Source organism: Leptodactylus fuscus, chromosome 6 (assembly GCF_031893055.1).
Source record: "Leptodactylus fuscus isolate aLepFus1 chromosome 6, aLepFus1.hap2, whole genome shotgun sequence".
Classification (NCBI taxonomy): Eukaryota; Metazoa; Chordata; class Amphibia; order Anura; family Leptodactylidae; genus Leptodactylus; species Leptodactylus fuscus.
Genome location: NC_134270.1, coordinates 146,486,329 through 146,509,208, shown reverse-complemented (window position 1 = coordinate 146,509,208; position 22,880 = coordinate 146,486,329). Strand labels below are relative to the sequence as shown.

The following is a 22,880-nucleotide window of genomic DNA, read 5'->3' as shown; positions in this document are numbered from 1 at the left end:
CGAGGCCCCTAATTTTACCACAATTTGACTCGAATATAAGCCTAGGGGGGGGAATATTGGGATTTATTTCTATCTGCCAGGATCGGTAAGTAAGGAGGGCCCATTACCGGCTGGAGTTACTCCAGTCAGTAACGGCCTATTAAAAAGAAACAAAAACCGCAGCGGTAGCGGCTGTCGCCAGGCCCCCTAATGTCCCGGGCCCTGTGGCAGCATCTACCGCTGCTACCCCGGTAGTTACGCTCCTGAGTTGGACCCTGACTCGAATATAAGCCGAGGGGGGCTTTTTCAGCATAAAAACTGTGCTGAAAAGTCGCCTTATACTCGAGTATATATGGTAATAGGGGCAATGTGGACTAAGTGGCCGTTAACATGGCCCCCACAGTCAAAATTTCACAATAAAATACCTTTAAGTCTCTTCCTCTGGATCAACAGCACTAAGTATACAACCCATCTATCAGAGGCTTTTTGGGCCTTCTCCTCCTTCTCCGTATACACCCATGGAACAAGTACTAATACTTGTTGTATAATTTACTACCTCAGTAATCCTGCACCGTATGCGCTCTTGTCCTCACAATGGCCTCAGTTTTTCAGTGTGTGAACAACCATAAAGTATTTCTAGCTAAGTAAGCACACAATAAGACAGTCTCATCAATCTCTCCTCTGCAGCTGGCCTTTCATATTTTTCCCGAAATCGGTCCAAGCAACACATATCCTAATAATCTAATGATAGTTAATGAGGCCTGTCCTGGTTTCTGTTACTTTCTCTCCGAGTCGGTATATAGCTACACTCCACTATCCCCTTAATCCTGTATTTAATGTCTTTCCTTTGGTTATCGTCCCCACAGTGTATACCAACTAGTAGTCAAGGAGGAGCGGACGCAGAGGTCAGGGAGGGCTGCGGATGGCAGTGGATGCTTTCCAGTACCGGTCAGTTACCGAAACGCCTCCGTTATGGAGTCCCCACATTACTTTGCAGCAGAGCTGAAACCAACACAGTTGGCATCTTCACAGCCCTTTACGGTTGGAGACAACAGGACTTACAACGGATATTGGAACCCACCTCTGTCACCGGTGAAGAGTTATAGCATTTATTTCCAGGCTTTGAGCACTGCCAATGGGGTAAATATATATCTTATATAATAAGGCTGTATGGTTTTCACTATGTAAGATCATGTGGTCTCCATACCACTTTTCTCATGGTGGGGATAAACCTATAGAGGACAATTGTATCTGCATTAATGGGGACAAATAAGCCAGAGAAGTGGTCTAAAGGGGCCTTCTGGCCTAGAAGGTAGTGGAGAATCCCAAGTTACTTTATGTCAATCAGTTCCAAAGGGTCCTATTTTTTGTCTTATACTCTTTGACCAGTTTGCACCAGGGCCCAGGAGTCTTAGGGGGCCCATAAGCACTGGCATCAGTATTGAGATTGCAGCTTCCATCTGACCCATAAGCCAAGGAAACCCCTAGACCCCCTAACCACACTAAGGTGGATTAAACTCCTTAGTACCCACAACCATCACTATCAAGAATTCACTGTAGAGACGAGGTAGGGGGCTCCGGACAAAAGATTACACTGGGGCCCACAAGACTTTAGTTACGTCACTGTCTTTGACTATTACAATACATTCTCATTTTTCTCTTTCTTCACTTTACCAAACATATTGTACACCAGTCTAAATAAAAACACAAAGTGGTGTAGAGAAGAAGAGATCTGTGAAGAGGCCGCGGCCTCTTCATAAATCATTCAGACATCCCAGCGCCAGAACGGAGGATTGAACAGGACGCTACTTTCTTCAGCATCCTGAAAAAAGAAATGTCTGTCGCTGCCTCCCATTAAAAACAATGAGCGGCAGATTCCCGATAGAATTCAGAGCTGATTTTAAGGTGTTATCTGTCTCGCAATCAGCTCGAAATTACGCCATGTGAACCTAGCCTAGATCATACCGGCAGGAGTCCAGTCTGCAATATCACTTTTGCAGGGGCTGATGGTTAGAGATGAGCGAGTAGTACTCGATCGAGTAGGTATTTGATCGAATACTACGGTATTCGAAATACTCGTACTCGATCGAGTACCGCTCGCTGTTCGAATGTAAAAGTTCAATGCAGAACCAGCATTGATTGGCCGAATGCTATACAGTCGGCCAATCAATGCTGGTTCTTCTGTTACCTTTAGAAGTCTTCTCCGTGCAGCTTCCCCGCGGCGTCTTCCGGCTCTGAATTCACTCTGCCAGGCATCGGGCCTGGGCAGAGCCGACTGAGCATGTCCGCTTGTAGTGCAGGCATGTGCAGTCGGCTCTGCCCAGGCCCGATGCCTGGCAGAGTGAATTCAGAACCGGAAGACGCCGCGGGGACGCTGCAAGGAGAAGACTGCACGGAGGATCCAGCCCGACCCTCACTCGTGGACTTGGTAAGTATAATTTGATCGAACGTTGCCTACCCCTGAAACGAGCATTTTCCCCCCATAGACTATAATAGGGTTCGATATTGGATTTGAGTAGTCGAATACTGAGGGGCTACTCGAGACGAATATCGAACATCGAACTTCGAACATTTTACTGCTCGCTCATCTCTACTGATGGTTGGATGATTAATTCGGTGCATCTAAGGCTATTCATTGGCTTACTTTGGGGCACAGATTTGCACCAAAATTTTGGTAAAATTTTGCCAGACATTTCTGAATCTTAAGTGCCACCCCTTTAAAAAAATTTCCGCCCCCTTCATGCTTAGCCCTGCCTACTATTGAGCAGAAGGAAAGAATATCCACATGACATAATAAATGTGGTGCACTGGATGTAGGCTAGTTGTATGGAACCAATTAATCCAAAATTCTGGTGCGTTTATCCACGTAGCGGGCCGCAGCGAAATAGTGCTACGGAAAAAAAGTTGCAGAAACGCATTGTGGTTTTTCCCGCAGTATTTTTCACAGAAAGTCCAAGAAGTTTCCTCTGCTTCTTCAATTATACCTATAGGGAAACCGCCGACATTTCCATAGGTATAATTGACATGCTGCCATTTCCAAAACCGTGACAGACCCTCACCAGACCAGATCTCCCATGGCGTGTAAGGCAACAGAGATGTCTGTATAGCATTCATGAAAAGTAAAACTTGTTCTCTCAAAAGTCACTGACATGACAGCGGTCAAGGACAATATAATACTGTATGTATAACATATTGTTCGTGTACATGAGCTAGTGAGGGGTATAACAAAATAACGCCTTGCTTTTATCTTCCCTCCATTGTTCTTCTTTAAGTGCACTGTACTGTGAAGTGGTACATATAGCAATAAAATACATGGAAATGCACATAGTACAGCTTTTATGGAGCAGATGCATTTAATGAAGCCGCAGACAATGGGAAGATACAAGGCTAGGTTATGCTGCGGTTCAAGGACACCATGTTTTTAATACAGTCTAAAGCATGCACTAGATTGGTTGAAGGCATGTAAATGGATGAGGACTGTGGCTTACGGTCACCGAATTGGGCAAAATATTAAAAACTGATCCCCTTACTAAGAGACACATTTGTGATTTTAGTGCGACCTCTGCCATTGCATTCCAGCATAAAACCAATTTTATCGAGAAAACATTTAGAAATGAGGATGGCAGGTTGGAGTAGCAGAGCTGAGAATGTAGAGGCTCAGGGTCAAGGCAGGGAAAGAAGTGGTGGACGCAACGACATGGGAAGCCATTCATTGGTCTAGAGCAGAGGTGCACCACCGGCAGTTCAGGGGCCACTTGCAGCCCGTGATGCTATTCCGTGTGGCCCCCAATCATCTCTGGCACTCCTAAAAAAAATATTTTTAATTTATAATTTTTATTATTATTATTATTATTATTATTATTATTCCAAACAGTGAAAAAATATTACTTTTTTATAATCTGTTTTTAGATTTTTTTTTTTATTCTATTTTTTTGTACATGACCATGGGGAGCAGCCATCTTTCCTGAGCTTCTCCTCTGTTATGTTATCAGCATTTACTATAGTGATCTGCTTTACAGGATAGTGATGGCCATAGTCTGGAGCCAACTCATTAAGGTTCATGGACATGCCCTGTGTATGAAAGAGAGTACATAAGTTGTGACATCATCTATTATCAGTAGTGGCTCCAATGATGGGGAGTGGTGTTATCTAGAGAGGTGTTGTTTTTTTTTCTTTTTTTTTCTTCTATTGTAAAACAAATATTATTAGGATTAGTGGCCAGAGTGAAAATTGCAGGATTTCTTTTTTTTTTCTAAATATAGGTTGTGACATGGAAAATTAAAAATAAAATCATGGAAAATTCTTTAAAAAAATGTTTAATTTAAAAAATGTGGCTTAAACACATAGGTCATTTATTGGTGACATTTCCCCTTTAAGTACTCATTTCTGTTCAGTACTATAGAGAGGGAAAGATGGTGGTATATTAATGTGACTCGCCCCAATGTAGTACATAGTAGATGTGATGTGCTTGACTGTTTTTCCATAAACTACAATGGAGAAAGCCTGGAGTGATAAATTGGGTAGAAGGAGACGACTATTCTCTAGATAAGGGCACATTCTATATAATAGGATATTTATAGCATATACAACCAATACATGTGATGGGATATTTATTGCAGTCCCTACAAGTAGCGGTATCTAAAAAGTTGCCCTTGGACTGAAAAAGGTTACGCACCCGTGATCTAGAGTATTGGTAGATAACCTGCAGTCAATGACTATACATTACATTCTACATCCTCCACCCTCTGGCTAGAGCAAAAAGATCAATACATAGTAACTCTCCATTATAGTCTATAGGTTCATGGAATCAGGCAATTGAGCTTGCTTAGCTGTTTCCTTATCACCCATTCGATATAACTGAGGGTGGCCGTGTGGGAAAACAAGAACATCATTTGCTTTCTGTAATATGAAGATAGCAGAGTATACAAGTAATACGTATATGTTGCCCTCAACTTGATCTTTATGTACAGTAACCTATTGACCAGCACCAGCTCATTCTCAGATCACTACGTGCCCCCAACTACGCAACCCCACTGACCTCATTTTTTTAAGTTTTATGTTAAACATTTTTGAAAATTTTTGTTGATTTTTTTCAAATTTGTTAATTTGTAGTATTTATTTTTTTTTAATATAATAATGTAAAAATTCAAAACATCACCAAAAATTCTCAAAAAATTCAAAACATCACTGAAAATTCTCAAAAATGTTTAATATCAAATAGACCAAAACCGTTGACATAAGAAAATAGATAATGGATGTAAAAAAGAAGTAAATATCAATTGAATATGTACAATGACAAATACAAGTGAGCAATTTAGTAATAACTACTCTTTTTTTTTTTCCCCAGGAGACTAAAATTAGCTGTGTCCGTCTGGCCTCAAAAGGTGAATATTTTTTTTATCTAATTTTGGTGAATAAAATAGGTAATATAAAAAAAAAAAAAAAAGCTGTTAAAGGGGCTCTATCAGCAAAATTATGCCGTATGAGCCCCACATATGCGTGAATAGGCTTTAAAAAGGTTATTCAGGCACCGCTAATGGTATTTTAAAATGCCCCCCCCCCATTTTAAACTAAGACTGTAAAAACATATATGAAAATTATACTTACCAAGCACGGTGGGCGGTTCATGCACTGGTGGACGTCATCTTCGATCTTGCCTTCCTCTGGTGTCTTCTTCCAGTGACGTCCTCCTGGGCTCTTGCTTCCCCGCCTCCATCTTTGTTTCTTCCGACTGGTTTCTTCCAAATCACGCACGTATGCAGTATCGCTCCCTCCGGAGCGCTACTGCGCACGCTCCGGCGCTATTTTTGGTAATGGAAGTTCGCAACCATACTGCGCATGCGCAGTATGCTCGCGTAGTTCTAAGGGGAACTGAGCATGCTCAGTATGCTCAGTTCCCCTTAGAACTACAACAAAAATGGCGCCGGAGCGTGCGCAGTAGCGCTCCGGAGGGAGCGCTACTGCGCAAGCGCGGGATTTAAACACAACCCGCTGGAAGAAAAGAAGAAGAAGGCGTGGAAGAGCGAGCCCAGGAGGACGTTTCTGGTAGAAGACACCAGAGCAAGGCGGGACCGAAGATGACGTCCACCAGTGCATGAACCGCCCACCGTGCACGGTAAGTATAATTTACGTATATGTTTTTACGGTCTTAGTTGAAAACGGGGGGAGGGCTTTTTAAATACCATTGGCGGTGCCTGAATAGCCTTTTTAAATGCTATTCACGCATATGTGAGGCTCATACGGCATAATTTTGCTGATAGATTACCTTTAAGGAAATGCATCGAAACCAGTACAAGGCCAAGGTGTTACATCAATTATTAATGAAATAACAGAGATAATGGGATTTGATGCCCCTACAGTAAAATATTACAAAAAAAATTCTGTAACGTTGACGGGCATTTCCAAAAAAAGCCAGAAAAACAAATTCTAAAACATAAGAAATCGTATCGAAATAAAAAGTACAAGTAATGCGTTTCTACTTTGTCATGGGAAAAGGGATTGTTAGGTGACCTCTCGCCCTATAGTTTATTGTATTGTATTTACATTTAAAGGTTCACAGCAATTTACAGCAATTCCGTAAAATGACGCCAATCACTCCCTTTACAATCATGAGTAATTGGTGCGCGTAGGAAGGCGAATACAGGAGATTTTTATGGTTCTTGTGCTCCTTGACTGTATACAGCCCATCGTTGTGCTTCATTTTTGCAATCAAATAAGAAAATATTATTTTCTTTGTTTCTTTGGCCGTCAATTATGGTTTCTTGCAGAATTATTATATACAACACCGTATACACCGTAGCTTGGACACATAGTACGGTGCCAAAGTATTCTGCTGATTTCAGTTAAGGCTACATTCACACTGGCCATCATAAAATATGTCCTATAGACTCAAGTCTTTAAGGAATCTGTGATTATGTGGTCAGCATGGATGCAAAACAGACTCTTCCAGCCATTTTTTTATGCTGATTTTCGTGTGGTCATTTGCATGTACAGTGTTGGCCAAAAGTATTGGCACCCCTGCAATTCTGTCAGATAACACTCAGTTTCTTCCAGAAAATGATTGCAAGCACAAACTCTTTGGTATTAATATCTTCATTTATTTTGCTTGCAATGAAAAAACACAAAAGAGAATGAAAAAAAAAAAGTCAAATCATTGATCATTTTATACAAAACTCCAAAAATGGGCCGGACAAAAGTATTGGCCCCCTCAGCCTAATACTTGGTAGCACAACATTTAGACAAAATAACTGCGCACAACCGCTTCCGGTAACCAGCAATGAGTTTCTTACAAGGCTCTGCTGGAATTTTAGACCATTCTTCTTTGGCAAACTGCTCCAGGTCCCTGAGATGTGAAGGGTGCCTTCTCCAAACTGCCACCAAGAGATCTCTCCACAGGTGTTCTATGGGATTCAGGCCTGGACTCATTGCTGGCCACTTTAGAAGTCTCCAGTGCTTTCTCTCAAACCATTTTCTAGTGCTGTGTTTTGAGTCATTGTCCTGCTGGAAGACCCATGACCTCTGAGGGAGACCCAGCTTTCTCACACTGGGCCCTACATTATGCTGCACAATGTGTTGGTCGTCTTCAGACTTCATAATGCCATGCACACGGTCAAGCAGTCCAGTGCCAGGGGCAGCAAAGCAACCCCAAAACATCAGGGAACCTCCGCCATGTCTGACTGTAGGGACCGTGTTCTTTTCTTTGAAGGCCTCTTTTTTTCCTGTAAACTCTATGTTGATGCCTTTTCCTACTTTCGTCTCATCTGACCAGAGAACATTCTTCCAAAACGTTTTTGGCTTTCTCAGGTAAGTTTTGGCAAACTCCAGCCTGGCTTTTTTATGTCTCTGGGTAAGAAGTGGGGTCTTCCTGGGAATCCTACCATACAGTCCCTTTTCATTCAGACGCCGTCAGATAGTACGGGGTGACACTGTTGTACCCTCGGACTGCAGGGCAGCTTGAACTTGTTTGGATGTTAGTCGAGGTTCTTTATCCATCATCTGCACAATCTTGCGTTGAAATCTCTTGTCAATTTTTCTTTTGCGTCCACATGTAGGGAGGTTAGCCACAGTGCCATGGGCTTTAAACTTCCTGATGACACTGCGCACGGTAGACACAGGAACATTCAGGTCTTTGGAGATGGACTTGAAGCCTTGACATTGCTCATGCTTCCTAACAATTTGGCTTCTCAAGTCCTCAGACAGTTCTTTGGTCTTCTTTCTTTTCTCCATGCTCAATGTGGTACACACAAGGACACAGGACAGAGGTTAAGTCAACTTTACTCCATTTCAACTGGCTGCAAGTGAGATTTAGTTATTGCCACCACCTGTTAGGTGCCTCAGGTAAGTAACAGGTGCTGTTAATTACACAAATTAGAGAAGCATCACATGATTTTTCAAACAGTGCCAATACTTTTGTCCACCCCCTTTTTATGTTTGCTGTGGAATTATATCCAATTTGGCTTTTTGACAATTCTTTTTGTGGTTTTCCATTGAAGACAAATTAAATGAAGATAATAATACCAAAGAATTTGTGATTGCAATCATTTTCTGGAAGAAACTGAGTATTATCTGACAGAATTGCAGGGGTGCCAATACTTTTGGCCAACACTGTAGCTTTATTATATCACATTCCCGGCTTTCAAGTGATTTTTTAAAAATGTGTCAAATTCTTTACCAAAGACTTGATTGTTTAACCTATTCTGAATACTTATAAAGTAAAACTAAAACCATGGCTAGATTACACAAGTGTGAATGGAGCCTATTCTGTACAAATGATCGTATTGTAATAGAAAATCATTGAGGTCCATACGCTGACATCTGGCATATATTTAATTTGTCATGGTAGTGACCCAGCGTCAGAACAGAACTCCTACCTAATAAATACAATGTATAGGGTACTATATACAAGAGCTTGTTTATACACATATACATACATTTTCCCATGAAGAAATTATAGCAGACAAATGGCACTTAAAGAATAGTAAAATACCAAAGCCATAGGAAACGTTTTTCCCCTGACAGGCCTTCCCTCCCATTCACATCGAGCTACTATAAAATTTCAACACTTTAAAATCAGAACAGGCACTTATGCTCCAATGATGTCATCGGTTCTTAGTCAAGGGACAAGTCGCGCTCTTATGAATAAAGCATGACAATAATAATACCAATAAAGAAAAAGCATAGTTATAATAATTTGGAATCAATCTACGAAATTTTCTGCTTTTTGTGAAGGTCAAGTCCGCTTTAAGTACGTTTTTGCACATGCATTTCCTAAATCCAGCGTAAAATATGAACCGTCAAGAAGAGAAATGTATTCAATTAATATACAGTAATTGCCATTTATTTATATGAAATTAATTTCGGAGCCAAGTCGCTGAAGTAGCATTTCCCATAGTAGCGGCTTTGTATTGTTTGCTTGTTATGAATTCTAGATGTGCTGGAAATTATGAAATGTCTTTTCTATTATATTATATTTACTAAAGGAACGCTCCGTATCAAAAGAATTCTTCATCGGCTTAGGATAAAGGCAGATTTTTTAAATTAAAACTTAAGTTAAAAATTAGACTATATTGGGTACCTGCAAAGATGTGGCTGCTATGCGGCCCTTGGAAAGAGGAGGCCCACGTCTTCATGGTCTTAGTTCTTCTAGGTGGTGGGATCCTGTACAGGCACTGTATTGATAGGAAAGATATTGTCCAAGGGTAAGGAAAAGAACATAGATGAAGGCTAGACTTTTTTGTCTTGGACATAACCATTATGAAACCCCATTTTATTATTTTTGCCACTATGTATCTAAATTTGTCCCACCATAGCAAATTATTGCCACCTACCAGGTAGATGATATGCGTCTGATTGTTGGGGGACTACAGATTGGCCATGAGAACAGGGTTCCTGAATCCCCTATGTGAATGGCATAGTAGTCATACATGTAAGCTGCCACACCATCCATCTTGGTAGGACTGCCAGAGTTGGAAGACTGAATGAAATGGCAGCTTTAGGGCTAGTTCACACGGGGACATGGAGGAGGATTTTGACAGCGGAATCCACGTCATAATCCTCCTCCATACAATGTTAGTCTATGTAGACTGCTAGCTGTTTTTTTTTTCTGCTAGCAGAGAAAAAGAAGCGACATGACCAATAGAAAGCAATAGAAGTGAATGGGAAGCGTTTTTTACCGCGCGTTTTTTTTGCAAAGAAAAACGCATGGTAAAAAACGTGATACTTTTTTTGCGGCCCATTCTCTTAGGCCGGGTTCACACGGAGTATTGTGGCTTGTCATTTGGTACGTAGACGCCGCGGGAGGATTTTTCAATCCCCCGTTGAAGAGCTATTGGTGCCGGTACAGTAGCTCTTCACTGTCAGAAGGGCATTTCTGACAGTCAGTCAGGAACGCCCCTCCTCACAGTAACACCTATAGCGCTGTACTGTGAGGAACGTCTCCCTCCCCTCCTGATAGTACTCATCCATAGACTAGTACCAGAGAGGCGTTCCTCACCGCTCAGCGTCATCGCCGGGCGGTAAGCAGCGACCCCTCTCACAGTACAGCTCTATAGACATTGCTGTGAGGAAGGGCGTTCCTAACAGACTGTCAGAAATGCCCTTCTGATGGTGAAGAGCTACGATACCAACACCGATAGCTCTTCACTGGGGACACAGAACAGGAAAGCCGAATTCATCACACTGTCGGCTTTCTAGCGGTGTATTAAACCGCATGTGCCCCAAGTAATGAAAGGTCCTATTTAACTCATTGATGGTCCCTGTTCAAAAATTCTTGACTGGACAACCTCTTAGACTTAACACCAGAAAACATATTGAGACTTGACCACAGATGCCCCCAAGAGTTCTTACCTCCAAGCTTGGACTTGACACCTTGAGGGTTCCGTTTCAATTGCACCTTTGCCCTTTGGTTAAAGTGGTTTGACTTAAAAATTGAGACGTTTGGAATTCTTCTTCTATGATCAGTTGAGACTCAGAAGTGCCTGATGTCTACCTGGGACCTGACTTGGTTTTGCGCACATTTCTTTGTTGTCACACATCGGCGGCAGCTCAGTATAATCACATCAATATGCAGTGGAGGCGCTTACATCATGATCATGATCACATTTTTAGTAGTGCAATTGTTTTTAATCAGCCCATTCACAAATGATTGATTGCTCCGGTACTCAGCAACTTCCATGATAGAGAAGATATATCCAGAATAATGTGCGAGAATCTTATGAAATTGATTTTATGTAAAATATAGAAACACAGTTTAAATTTACTTTAGTCATGTGCATGCCAAATCTCAAAAAACATTATCTTATCTACCAAATATGGTTAGTAGAAGTGTTGACTTCACAAAAGCGACGTCTCAGATATACAAAAATTTGGGTTAGAGCGAGGAACGAGGTAACAATCAATGTTAAATCTAGAATAACCCTTACTCCCCCAACACTCTCGGTGGGTTCTACCCATCTTTGCTTACTTCACTTCGTCAATGATGACGTACCATTCAAGTGCACACGTTAGTCACAGGCACATGTAAAACTTCAAGACAGAAAACCGTAGCAAGGAGCACCAGAGTAGTTGATCTGGTGTGGCTGAGAATTGGTGAAGTGAGTTTAGGGGGGGTTTTATGATTCCATCCCATGCTCTAGGCCAATTTTTTGTAAATTTCCAACAACTAGATTGTTTTAGATGCTATGTACGTGTTAGGTCAAACTTGGCAACCAATTGTTTGTATGTATGGTGCCCACAAGGTAGTGGTTCTGGGCCCCTCAAGTCTTTTGGGCCTTTTTGCTTTGTAGTAGAGATCAATCTACTCTGAGCTATTGGTTCAGCCTATACAGTCCAATTTTCTTTAATACCCCCAAGACAGCCAAGATCTTATCCAAGTCCCACCAGATGATGTCATCATTCCTTTGAAATTAGGAGGGCTTTATAAAGTGGCCAATGTCTCCCTCCTGCGTTCTCACTATCTTTTCCTCTCCTGCATGCCTACTGATGGGATCCCTCCCTCTTCTTAGCGGTTACCTCCAGCCTTCCTCCCATCACTCGCCTCCCCCCAAGCCAGCCAATTACAGGTGACTATATGTCCTTTCCAGGCAACATCCTACTTACTCATTTTATCAGTATCTATCCAGTCATTGACACCAATATTTAAACAAAAAAAAAAAAATCCTGGAGGCTGAAAATCTTTAACCTCTTCGCTGCCAGAGCCAATTGTGCATGCCATAATGACGATGCAACAAAAGCCTTATACACCAACTAAGGCATTGCTTCCCCTTCTTCTTTTAAAGGGGCTTCCACGCAGAATACCAACACAGTGGAGCCGGAGAAGCCAGCTGACAGTACGGTGCAGACCGCCGGTGTGATTGCAGGGATGCTGATGTTCATTATTATACTCCTTGGGGCCATGATGACCATCAAGAGAAGGTTAGAAGGACTATGATAGGTGAACGTTGTGTTGACTGTGTGTAAAACTCTGGCAGAGAACAGGTTAAACTTATTATTTCAGAAAATTGACTCAAAATAATCATGCCTTCTAAAGAAAAGTATGGATTTTCAACGTCTGCCATATAACAATGTCTTCTCCACTCTGTCTAGTGTATATTCTGTCTTTGATCCTCCTGAACTTTGTCTAGTTGACCTCTCGTCTTCTCACTTCTTCCTAGTCAATCTTCCTGTCCGTGTTTGTTTGTCTACCCTCAGGATATGTAATGTTGAACTTTCATCAATGTATACATTGTCTTTGTACTGTTACTGTGTATCTGTAGAGGGCCAAAATGGCCCAAATATATCGATCATACAATCCTACCTCGAGATGTTCAGTTAATATAGAACCTTATAGGATGCATACAAATAGATGACTATGGGGACGCTCTTGGAATTATATGTATTGTATTGTAGGAGAGATGGACAAACCGTCCAAAATTCGTTTAGTTTTGGGTGATCTGCTTCATCATGAGTTAGGTTTGACCTGAATATGCCAAATTGTTCAGTTTTTCACTAAACCAAACAATTTGGGATTTGTTTCAGGCAAACTAAAATGGCTGCCGTCACATGTATTTTGGTCAATTATTATTCTTGGTGGGTTCTTCAGGCCTCAGTGTATAATAGGTGAAGGCCCAGAGGAGGTGAAAAAATGAAAACCATGTCTACTATTTATACTCACCTCTCTTGGGCCCTCATTGTGGTATCTCTATTGGTCTCCTAAGTGACCTCATGCACAGGATTGAGGTCTGTGACATGGACATGCCGATCATCATGACGTCATGATGCTCGGCATGCCCATATTACCGCTGTGGCTCAAGCCTCACTCCTCGTTCACATCTGCGTTTGGTAATCTGTTTGGAGAGTCTGCATGGAGACCCCCTGAATGGACTACCGAACGCACTGGCAAGTGGTGTGCAGTGAAAGCACACGGACCCCATAGACTATAATGGGGTCCTTGTGCTTTTCGTGTGCTGCCCGCACAAGTCATGCAGACATGAAAGTAGATCACAAAGTACTTTCCTGTCCAAAAAATGAACAATATCAGATATTTGAGTTGAGCGAAGTGGTTCACCCATCTCTAGCTACAAGAAATAACCATTTAACGTATTATCGGTAAATTATTAAGTGTCTGAGCGCTACAAGCCAGGTGTCCCATAGTCTGCGTGACCAAGAATGTCACGATGAGTAGTGTATATTTTGGAAGTATAGTAAGCACTTGCAAAATGTATATTACACATTGGTAAAAAAAAAAACCAAAAAAAACCAAACAAACAAACATAAGAATCTGATGCTGGGGTGTTGCAGAAGAATTTAGCCTTTCAAGATACAGTCCTATGAAAAAGTTTGGGCACCCCTTTTAATCTTAATCATTTTTAGTTCTAAATATTTTGGTATTTGCAACAGCCATTTCAGTTTGATATATCTAATAACTGATGGACACAGTAATATTTCAGGATTGAAATGAGGTTTATTGTACTAACAGAAAATGCGCAATATGCATTAAACCAAAATTTGACCGGTGCAAAAGTATGGGCACCTCAACAGAAAAGTGACATTAATATTTAGTAGATCCTCCTTTTGCAAAGATAACAGCCTCTAGTCGCTTCCTGTAGCTTTTAATCAGTTCCTGGATCCTGGATAAAGGTATTTTGGACAAACAATTCAAGTTCAGTTAAGTTAGATGGTCGCCGAGCATGGACAGCCCGCTTCAAATCATCCCACAGATGTTCAATGATATTCAGGTCTGGGGACTGGGATGGCCATTCCAGAACATTGTAATTGTTCCTCTGCATGAATGCCTGAGGATTTGGAGCGGTGTTTTGGATCATTGTCTTGCTGATATATCCATCCCCGGCGTAACTTCAACTTCGTCACTGATTCTTGAACATTATTCTCAAGAATCTGCTGATACTGAGTGGAATCCATGCGACCCTCAACTTTAACAAGATTCCCGATGCCGGCATTGGCCACACAGCCCCAAAGCATGATGGAACCTCCACCAAATTTTACAGTGGGTAGCAAGTGTTTTTCTTGGAATGCTGTTTCTTTTTGGACGCCATGCATAACGCCTTTTTTTATAACCAAACAACTCAATCTTTGTTTCCAAAATGAAGCTGCCTTGTCCAAATGTGCTTTTGCATACCTCAGGCAACTCTATTTGTGGCGTGCTTGCAGAAACGGCTTCTTTCTCATCACTCTCCCATACAGCTTCTCCTTGTGCAAAGTGCGCTGTATAGTTGACCGATGCACAGTGACACCATCTGCAGCAAGATGATGCTGCAGCTCTTTGGAGGTAGTCTGTGGATTGTCCTTGACTGTTCTCACCATTCTTCTTCTCTGCCTTTCTGATATTTTTCTTGGCCTGCCACTTCTGGGCTTAACAAGAACTGTCCCTGTGGTCTTCCATTTCCTTACTATGTTCCTCACAGTGGAAACTGACAGGTTAAATCTCTGAGACAACGTTTTGTATCCTTCCCCTGAACAACTATGTTGAACAATCTTTGTTTTCAGATCATTTGAGAGCGGGCTGTCCATGCTCGGCGACCATCAAACTTAACTGAACTTGAATTGTTTTGTAGAAAGAAATGGTCCAAAATACCTTCATCCAGGATCCAGGAACTGATTAAAAGCTACAGGAAGCGACTAGAGGCTGTTATCTTTGCAAAAGGAGGATCTACTAAATATTAATGTCACTTTTCTGTTGAGGTGCCCATACTTTTGCACCGGTCAAATTTTGGTTTAATGCATATTGCACATTTTCTGTTAGTACAATAAACCTCATTTCAATCCTGAAATATTACTGTGTCCATCAGTTATTAGATATATCAAACTGAAATGGCTGCTGCAAACACCAAAATATTTAGAACTAAAAATGATTAAGATTAATAGGGGTGCCCAAACTTTTTCATAGGACTGTACTAATATGAGTAAATGGACCTGTCACCAGGTCTGTATAGACCAAAGACATACATCATCTGGCTCTGCTGCCCTGCTCGGCCATTCCAAAGATATAAGCCCTTTAAGTGTTGATGTAAATTATGATATACTAGCCAAGTGGGCGGTAACACTGCATGACATACTGCACACATAGACCCCGCCCCAGAGAAACCAGTGGTACTGTCCACTAAACCCTAAGTTGCAGGGCTTATATCTTTGGAATGGCTGAACAGATTTGGATAAACTAAAATGCTCAGAGTGACAATACCGATCAGATGATGCATGTCACTTTTTAGACCTGGTGACAGGTCCTCTTCAAAGATCTTTTCGTATAAGTCTGTGTTGTCCTGTTCTTCTGTTACATCTGCTAGAAATTTATGAATAAATTGACACCTGGGTGTTACCAGTAGGGGGCATGTCCCTACGTGTGGCACAGTCCAATCAGTTCTGAACTGTGCAGGGATACACTGTTTTGGCAAATGGTAACACCCAGTTGTCAATTTATTCTAAAATTTAAAATTGTATTGCAATTATAGAGGATGGGCACAGCACAGAATTATAGGAAAAATGTTCCAATATTGTTATAAGTACAACATTATGGAGCTAGCAATGTGTAGGTGGCACCATTTGAGGAGACCAAACATGGCGGCTCCCATTCCCTCTCCTATCATGGTGGCTTCGGCGCCAAATCCTCCTATAGGTCAAGGGGTGGCACAGTGATAAGGGGGTCAGACCTGTGTAGTTGATGGTAGAGATCAGTCCCCAGGGGAACTTCCTGCTGTGGGTCTCCTGGGTCTTGGGGTTTCTCGATGACTTTGATGTTGGATGTGAATGAGACCCAAGAAACCCAGAAATGGCCCAACAATGAGTTGAAAGAAAAGGCGCTCCAGAATTGTTATCTTATGGGAAGTATATATATTTGCAAATATATATATATATAACTAAAAGATTAGGTTCAGATTATGGGTACCCCTACTAAAAGCCACTGGGAGTGTCTCCCCTTGGTAAAATCCTCCATTCTATTGGTGGTAACAGAAGAGGTTATCCATGGTTGTCCATGTCTACATGAATGGAGCATTCTTACCATTCCTACATCTGGTATGGTTATAGGCCATATGGACAAGACAGCAAACGAAGCGGGTTGTAGTATCGGTATTCTATAAAAGCACCGCACCTTCAGTATATACATCAATTCTCCATCCTGATCAATATACACTCCTGATATCTGGATGCATAGACACCTACAAGGTTATCCGCGTATGCACATTGATCCATTAGCATACACCTATATACATATTTATATATCCCGTGCACATACTGCATACTAGTTATCCAAGGGCCAAACTCAGACATTAGATAGTATAATGTGCAGAGTTATTTCTATGGATGGGCGCTGTAGGTGAGCTACCATTGTACGTCATAGTATTATCTCGCAGTCCCTGGCTTCTTCCCTGTGCCTGCATTTACATCCCGTATTCTGTACATCTATCATCCTGAGCTTGAGTTCGACTTAAAGCATTTCCATAACCGTTTATTAGACCGGAATATTAGCATACATATTTGTGTCTGTCAGCATATCCCTATGTATATCATCCTATATTTATTTATCACTGTCACTTTGTGTTGTACATATTAAAATGCGTATGTGGTTCAGCTAGTGTAACACAGAGCGGGAAGTGCAGCGAGACAGCGAGACATCTTATTCTGAGCCGTGCATCATTCTGAGACATGCATAAAGTATAAAGCTCAGTGCAGATGTAGCAGAGCTGAGGATGTTCTTGGACGCTCCTTACCGTGAAGACATACTGTATGTTCTATAGCTTGTCGTCATTGTCTTAGACTCTCCCCATGTACTGAAAGAGAAGTCAAAGGAGATAGAATAGGGTTATAGTGAAAAGAGAGAAGACCATTGTTCTTCAATAGCTGTTGGATGGACACTGGTTTGGCCAAAAGCTACAGAGGCAGCACTACTTAACTTGACTTCTTGATGTCCTGCCTCAGAAGGTAACTAAGGCCAATTAAAACCCGTTGACAGAGTTGAGTAAACATTCAATGCCAGGCAGTGGCGTAACTAGGAATGGCGTGGCCCCGTGGCGAACTTTTGACATGCCCCCCCCCCCCAACCGACAACGACGTCGAAGACCTCGACTGGCCCCCTCCTCCGCACCCTATTATGTCCCTTAGTGGCCCCTGCACACAGTATTATGCCCCATAGTGGCCCCTGCACACAGTATTGTGTCCCTTACTGGCCCCTGCACACAGTATTATGTCCCTTACTGGTCCCTGCACACAGTATTATCCCCCATAGTGGCCCCTGCACACAGTATTATCCCCCATAGTGGCCCCTGCACACAGTATGATCCCCCATAGTGGCCCCTGCACACAGTATTATCCCCCATAGTGGCCCCTGCACACAGTATTAGGTCCCTTACTGGCCCCTGCACACAGTGTTATCCCCCATAGTGGCCCCTGCACACAGTATTATCCCCCATAGTGGCCCCTGCACACAGTATTATCCCCCATAGTGTCCCCTGCACACACTACTATGTCCCTTACTGGCCCCTGCACACAGTATTATCCCCCATAGCGGCCCCTGCACACAGTATTATCCCCCATAGTGGCCCCTGCACACAGTATTATCCCCCATAGTGGCCCCTGCACATAGCATTATCCCCCATAGTGGCCCCTGCACACAGTATTATGTCCCATAGTGGCCCCTGCACACAGTATTATGTCCCATAGTGGCCCCTGCACACAGTATTATGTCCCATAGTGGCCCCTGCACACAGTATTATGTCCCATAGTGGCCCCTGCACACAGTATCATCCCCAACAGTGTCCCCTGCACACAGTATTATACCCCATAGTGGACTCCCATATACAATCTTTATACTCTGGGGTCTTTTCAGACCCCAGAGTATAATAATCGGAGACCCGGGGGAATAAAAACATAAAAAATTACTGTTTCTTACCTGTCCCCAGCTCCCACGCTATCTTCTCCGCTGTCTTCTGAAATGACGTCAGACGTCACATGACCCAGGCCGCAGGCCGGGTTCATGTGACATCAGAAAGGACGTCTGGACGGAGGCCTGGCAGGACCGTGGAGAGGTAAGTAACAGTGTTTCTTACCTCTCCCAGTCTGCCAATCATTATACTCGGGGGTCTGCAAAGACCCCCAAGTATAATAATAGTATTTGTGGGGCCCGTAACGGCCAATTAAAAAAAAAAAAAAAAAAAAACCGCAGCGGCTGTCACCGGTCCCCTAATGGCCCGGGCCCTGTGGCAGCCACCTCCGCTGCCTCTACAGTAGTTACGCCCCTGATGCCAAGGTTTTGCAAATTGAGCCATGTTAACCTTTGCTATATCTGTACCTCTCCTGACATCCCTATATACAAACATACTTGATTCATTCCAGTGTACATATGCCATGAAAGGTGAGATAGGGACGCTGATGCCAGATCTCTCCAGTAGTGGGTTATCTCCTAGAACAGGGACAGGCAACCTTCAGCACTCCAACTGTTGTAAACCTACAACTCCCAGTATGCATACAGGCTCTGCTGTTCTTGGAACCCCTATGGAACTGAATGGAGCATGTTGGGAGTTGTCATTTCACAGCAGCTGGAGAGCCGAAGGTTGCTGACCCCTGAAAGAATGGGTGTTAAAATTAGACAACACAAAATGTTTACTTCCCACCAGGAATCAGGAGGAGCCGCATACAGCCAGGTTTGGACAACATGAATCTAAGGTGCAGAAACCTTAAGATACAATTTTGACTTGAATTTTAACCCCAAACTATATATTGCGACAAGACACTTCTGGCCATACACGTTAGCCTAATGTCAGCCAAACCTAAGGTACAGTCATGGCCGTAAATGTTGGTGCCCCTGAAATTTTTCCAGAACATTATTGCAACTACACGTTTTATTATACACGTTTATTTCCTTTGTGGGTATTGGGACAAAACACAAAACAGGGAGAAAAAAAACAAAAAAAAACACTCCACTGGTGTCCAATGGGATTTAGATCCAGACTCATTGCTGATCACTTCAGAACTCTCCAGTGCTTTGTTTCCATTCATTTTTTGGGTGCTTTTTGAAGTATGTTTGGGGTCATTGTCCTGCTGGGACACTCCTGACCATTGGTAACCTTCAGATTCCATGGTGCCTTGCACACAGACGAGGCACTCAATGCCAGAGGCAGCAAAACATCCCCAAAACATCTTGAACCTCCACCATATTTGACTATTGGTACTGTGTTCTTTTCTTTGTTTGTCTCATTCCATTTTCAGAATGAGGCCCAAAAATCTCCATCTTGGTCTCATCTGTCTACAAGACATTTTCCCAGAAGGGTTTTGACGTATTCATGCAGATTTGGGCAAACTTCATTCTAGCTATTTTGTGTCTGTGTCAGCAGTGGAGTCCTCCTGGGTCTCCTACCATAGCATTTAAGGACAGCTTGGATATCTTTGGAACTTGAATGGGGCTCCTTATCCACCATCTGGACTATTCTGCGTTGCAACCTTTCATCAATTTTTCTTTTCCATGCACATCCAGGGAGATTAGCTACAGCACCACGGGTTGTATATTTAATGATTATGTTGCACACCATGGACAAAACAACATCAAGATCTCTTGAGATAGTCTTGATAACCTTGAGATTGTTGATATTTTTCCACAATTTTGGTTCTCAAGTCCTCAGACAGTTCTCTTCTCTTCTTTTTGCTGTCCATGCTTAGTGTAGCACACACAGACACACGATGCAACGATTGAGTCAACTTCTCCTTTTTATCTGGTTTCAGGTGTGGTTTTTTTTATTGCCCACACCTGTTACTTGCCACTATTTTTTTTGTTTTGTTCTAAGACACATAAAGGAAATAAACATGAGTATAACAAAACGTGTAATTGCAATAATTTTCTGGAAGAAATATTTCAATTTCAGGTGTGCCAACACTTACGGCCATGACTGTATATGAATGGTGTCCTAAGTCAGGAAAAAAAGGATCAGACTGTAAGGACATGACCATAAGGTGCAAATAGAAGAGGAATTTGAGGCAGATGTCTTCAAATTCCTCTTCTATTTTTCCCCTTTGGCTTTTCGCCATACCTCATGGGATGAATAATTACCTCAGTAATATTCTGAGGTGATTTTCCCACCAATGTTTTCAGCTAGGATTGAGTAGGTTAGAGCTTTTCCTAGGTTCACACCTGCATCTGTGTTTCCATTCCTTTGGTTCGTTCAGCGCCGCACCTCCCATGAGGTGACCTGAAGCGACCGCTTCAGACGGCGCTATGTCAGGGCCGCAGGGAGGGCAACATTTTTGCTTACCTAAGCCAGTCCAGGACAAGCTGTCCTGGACTGGCTTAGCACCGAGCAGTGGATTAGGGAGGCCACTGAAGCAGCGCTGCTCCGGCGGCCTCCCCTCACGCTCATGCAGAGAGCAGGTCCTCTCCCTGCCTGCCTGCGAACACTGCTAAGCCCCGCCCCTTGCTTCACCACGCCCCCTCCGATCCACCACGCCCCCTCCGCTCCGCCCAATCCTCCCGGGGGAAGGCGGCTTTCTGTCGTTCGCCTCGGGCGGTAAAAGGGGCAGGTTAACCCCTGGGTTCGTTGGAAGTACTCTGCCACTGTTAATACTTGTTTCTGTCATATGATGGAAAGAAAGGACTATGTTCACACGTAGGAATGTGATGCTGAATTTGAAGCAGAATCTGCTTCAAATTCCTGAAGAAGTTTTCTGCTTGACAAATTTTGCGTCAAAATCCGACATGTGAACTATCTTTAAGATGTCGGGACGGTTTTTCGTTAGGTTGGTTAATATGTTCTTATCTGCTATCATTTCAGACCTGACCCCCATTTCACATGTATTTGATTTAGGACATTACAATAACATTTAACCAAATTGTACAGCATCTTATTTTCGTCTTCGATCCTCCTCCTATTACAATTCACAAGCTACAAAAAGTATAGGGACCCCCATTCTAGAGGATAGGAGTATAATGAGGGACATCTTGGAAAGGCAATGAAAGACCAGAAAGCTTTAAAGGTTCTGTTCGGGATTACAAAATAAGAAACAGCGCCACTCTTGCCCATGGACTGCGTCTGGTATTGCAGCTCAGCTCTATTGACTTGAATGGGGATGGGCTTTAATACCAAACACATAGGCAAGAGAGTCACTGTTTTTGGAAACAATGGAGACCTTATTTTGGAGCTCAGACTTTAACATTGCCAGCTATATATCTTTACATTTTGTGCTATGCTTCTTCACTTCCATACATCTCTCTAATGTCACTCTGTCACCCTGGTGAGGTCATGCTATCACATCTAATTATTCCTCTTTTTCTTTTTATTTCTTGTTTTTCGGTCCCCCCATGTGACCGCTCTCCATCCTCTAGAAGAAATGTGTACTCCTATTCATACTATCTGTAAGTACCTGCAGAAATCTCAGCCTTTCCCCATCAGCGCATCCCCTTACCCATACCCTGCTCCATTCCTCATACCATGGCTTATTCATTTGCTACATACTGAGCTGCATGCAGGAAGCCAATAGTTCAGCAATGATATCATATCCAGGTTGGTGGAGGAACATGGGCAGAAGAAACTGGTAGAATAGCCCTCCCTTTGTAATGCTACCATACAAGTCATAGTTTAGGCACCATACATAGTAGTCACTCCAAACCCATCTCCACTTCCTGCCGAGGCGATGACCTTCCTAGGTAAGCTCCTGGACCTAGATGCCCATTTTTAGGCGATCTTGTACTGGTGTTGCCACCCTGTTACTCGTAAGGGGAACAAAATTTATCACCAATCTCAATAGATGAGGGTCCGACTGCTGGGACCCCATCAATCACTAATATAGGGGTCTCCATCTTTCCGAGCGCTCCAATTCACTTTGATATGACTAATGGAGCCCTGTGGTCAGCTATGGTTGGGTCACGCTATCATTATTCAATGTCCATTGCTCTAATCCCTCATAGGACAAGAGCAATAGACATTAAACGATAAATGCAGACAGAGCCCCTTCTGTCGGGTGTCTCTCTGCATTCACCCATGTAAAAAGAACATGGCGGACACTTTCTTCCATCATGTTTTTTGCTTTCCTGAAGAAAAAGTCTTATTTTCCATTACAAAAGTAAATAAACTTGACAAAATAAAATGTCCATCGTGTTTTTTACATTATGGTCAATGGGAACAGGGGTAGTCCATTGCTCTCATCCTATGACGGATGACAGCAACAATAGTGTGAACATAGCCTATATCCATTAGACTCATACAAGTATATTGGGTGGGAATTACTAATGCTCATTTCACACAGGGAACTGGTGGTCCTAGTGGTCAGACCCTGTTTTTGGGAAAACCTCTTTAAAATGTTTAAAGGGATTTTCTGGTATGTTTTTTGATGGCCCAACATCATGCTAGGTTACTGGTATCTGTATGGGTGCAGAGGACACCCAGCCTTCCCACACATCAGCTGTTTGAGACTGCTGATGGACCTAG

The 22,880-nt window shown here is 42.6% G+C and overlaps 1 protein-coding gene across 7 annotated transcripts in view; it reads left to right on the top strand.

Annotated features, from left to right (window-relative positions):
* The window catches only part of PTPRT (protein tyrosine phosphatase receptor type T), a 265,207-nt gene that overhangs the window by 183,950 nt on the left and 58,377 nt on the right, over positions 1–22,880 (top strand). For 2 of the 7 annotated variants that reach the window (XM_075277526.1, XM_075277521.1), the window contains exons 12-16: positions 846–1,119; positions 5,327–5,363; positions 11,982–12,038; positions 12,255–12,390; positions 21,779–21,808. In XM_075277526.1, coding sequence (XP_075133627.1) covers positions 846–1,119; positions 5,327–5,363; positions 11,982–12,038; positions 12,255–12,390; positions 21,779–21,808 — 534 coding nt within the window. The remainder of the gene's footprint in view (positions 1–845; positions 1,120–5,326; positions 5,364–11,981; positions 12,039–12,254; positions 12,391–21,778; positions 21,809–22,880) is intronic. The other 5 variants (XM_075277522.1, XM_075277525.1, XM_075277524.1 and 2 more) reach the window with 5 other exon arrangements.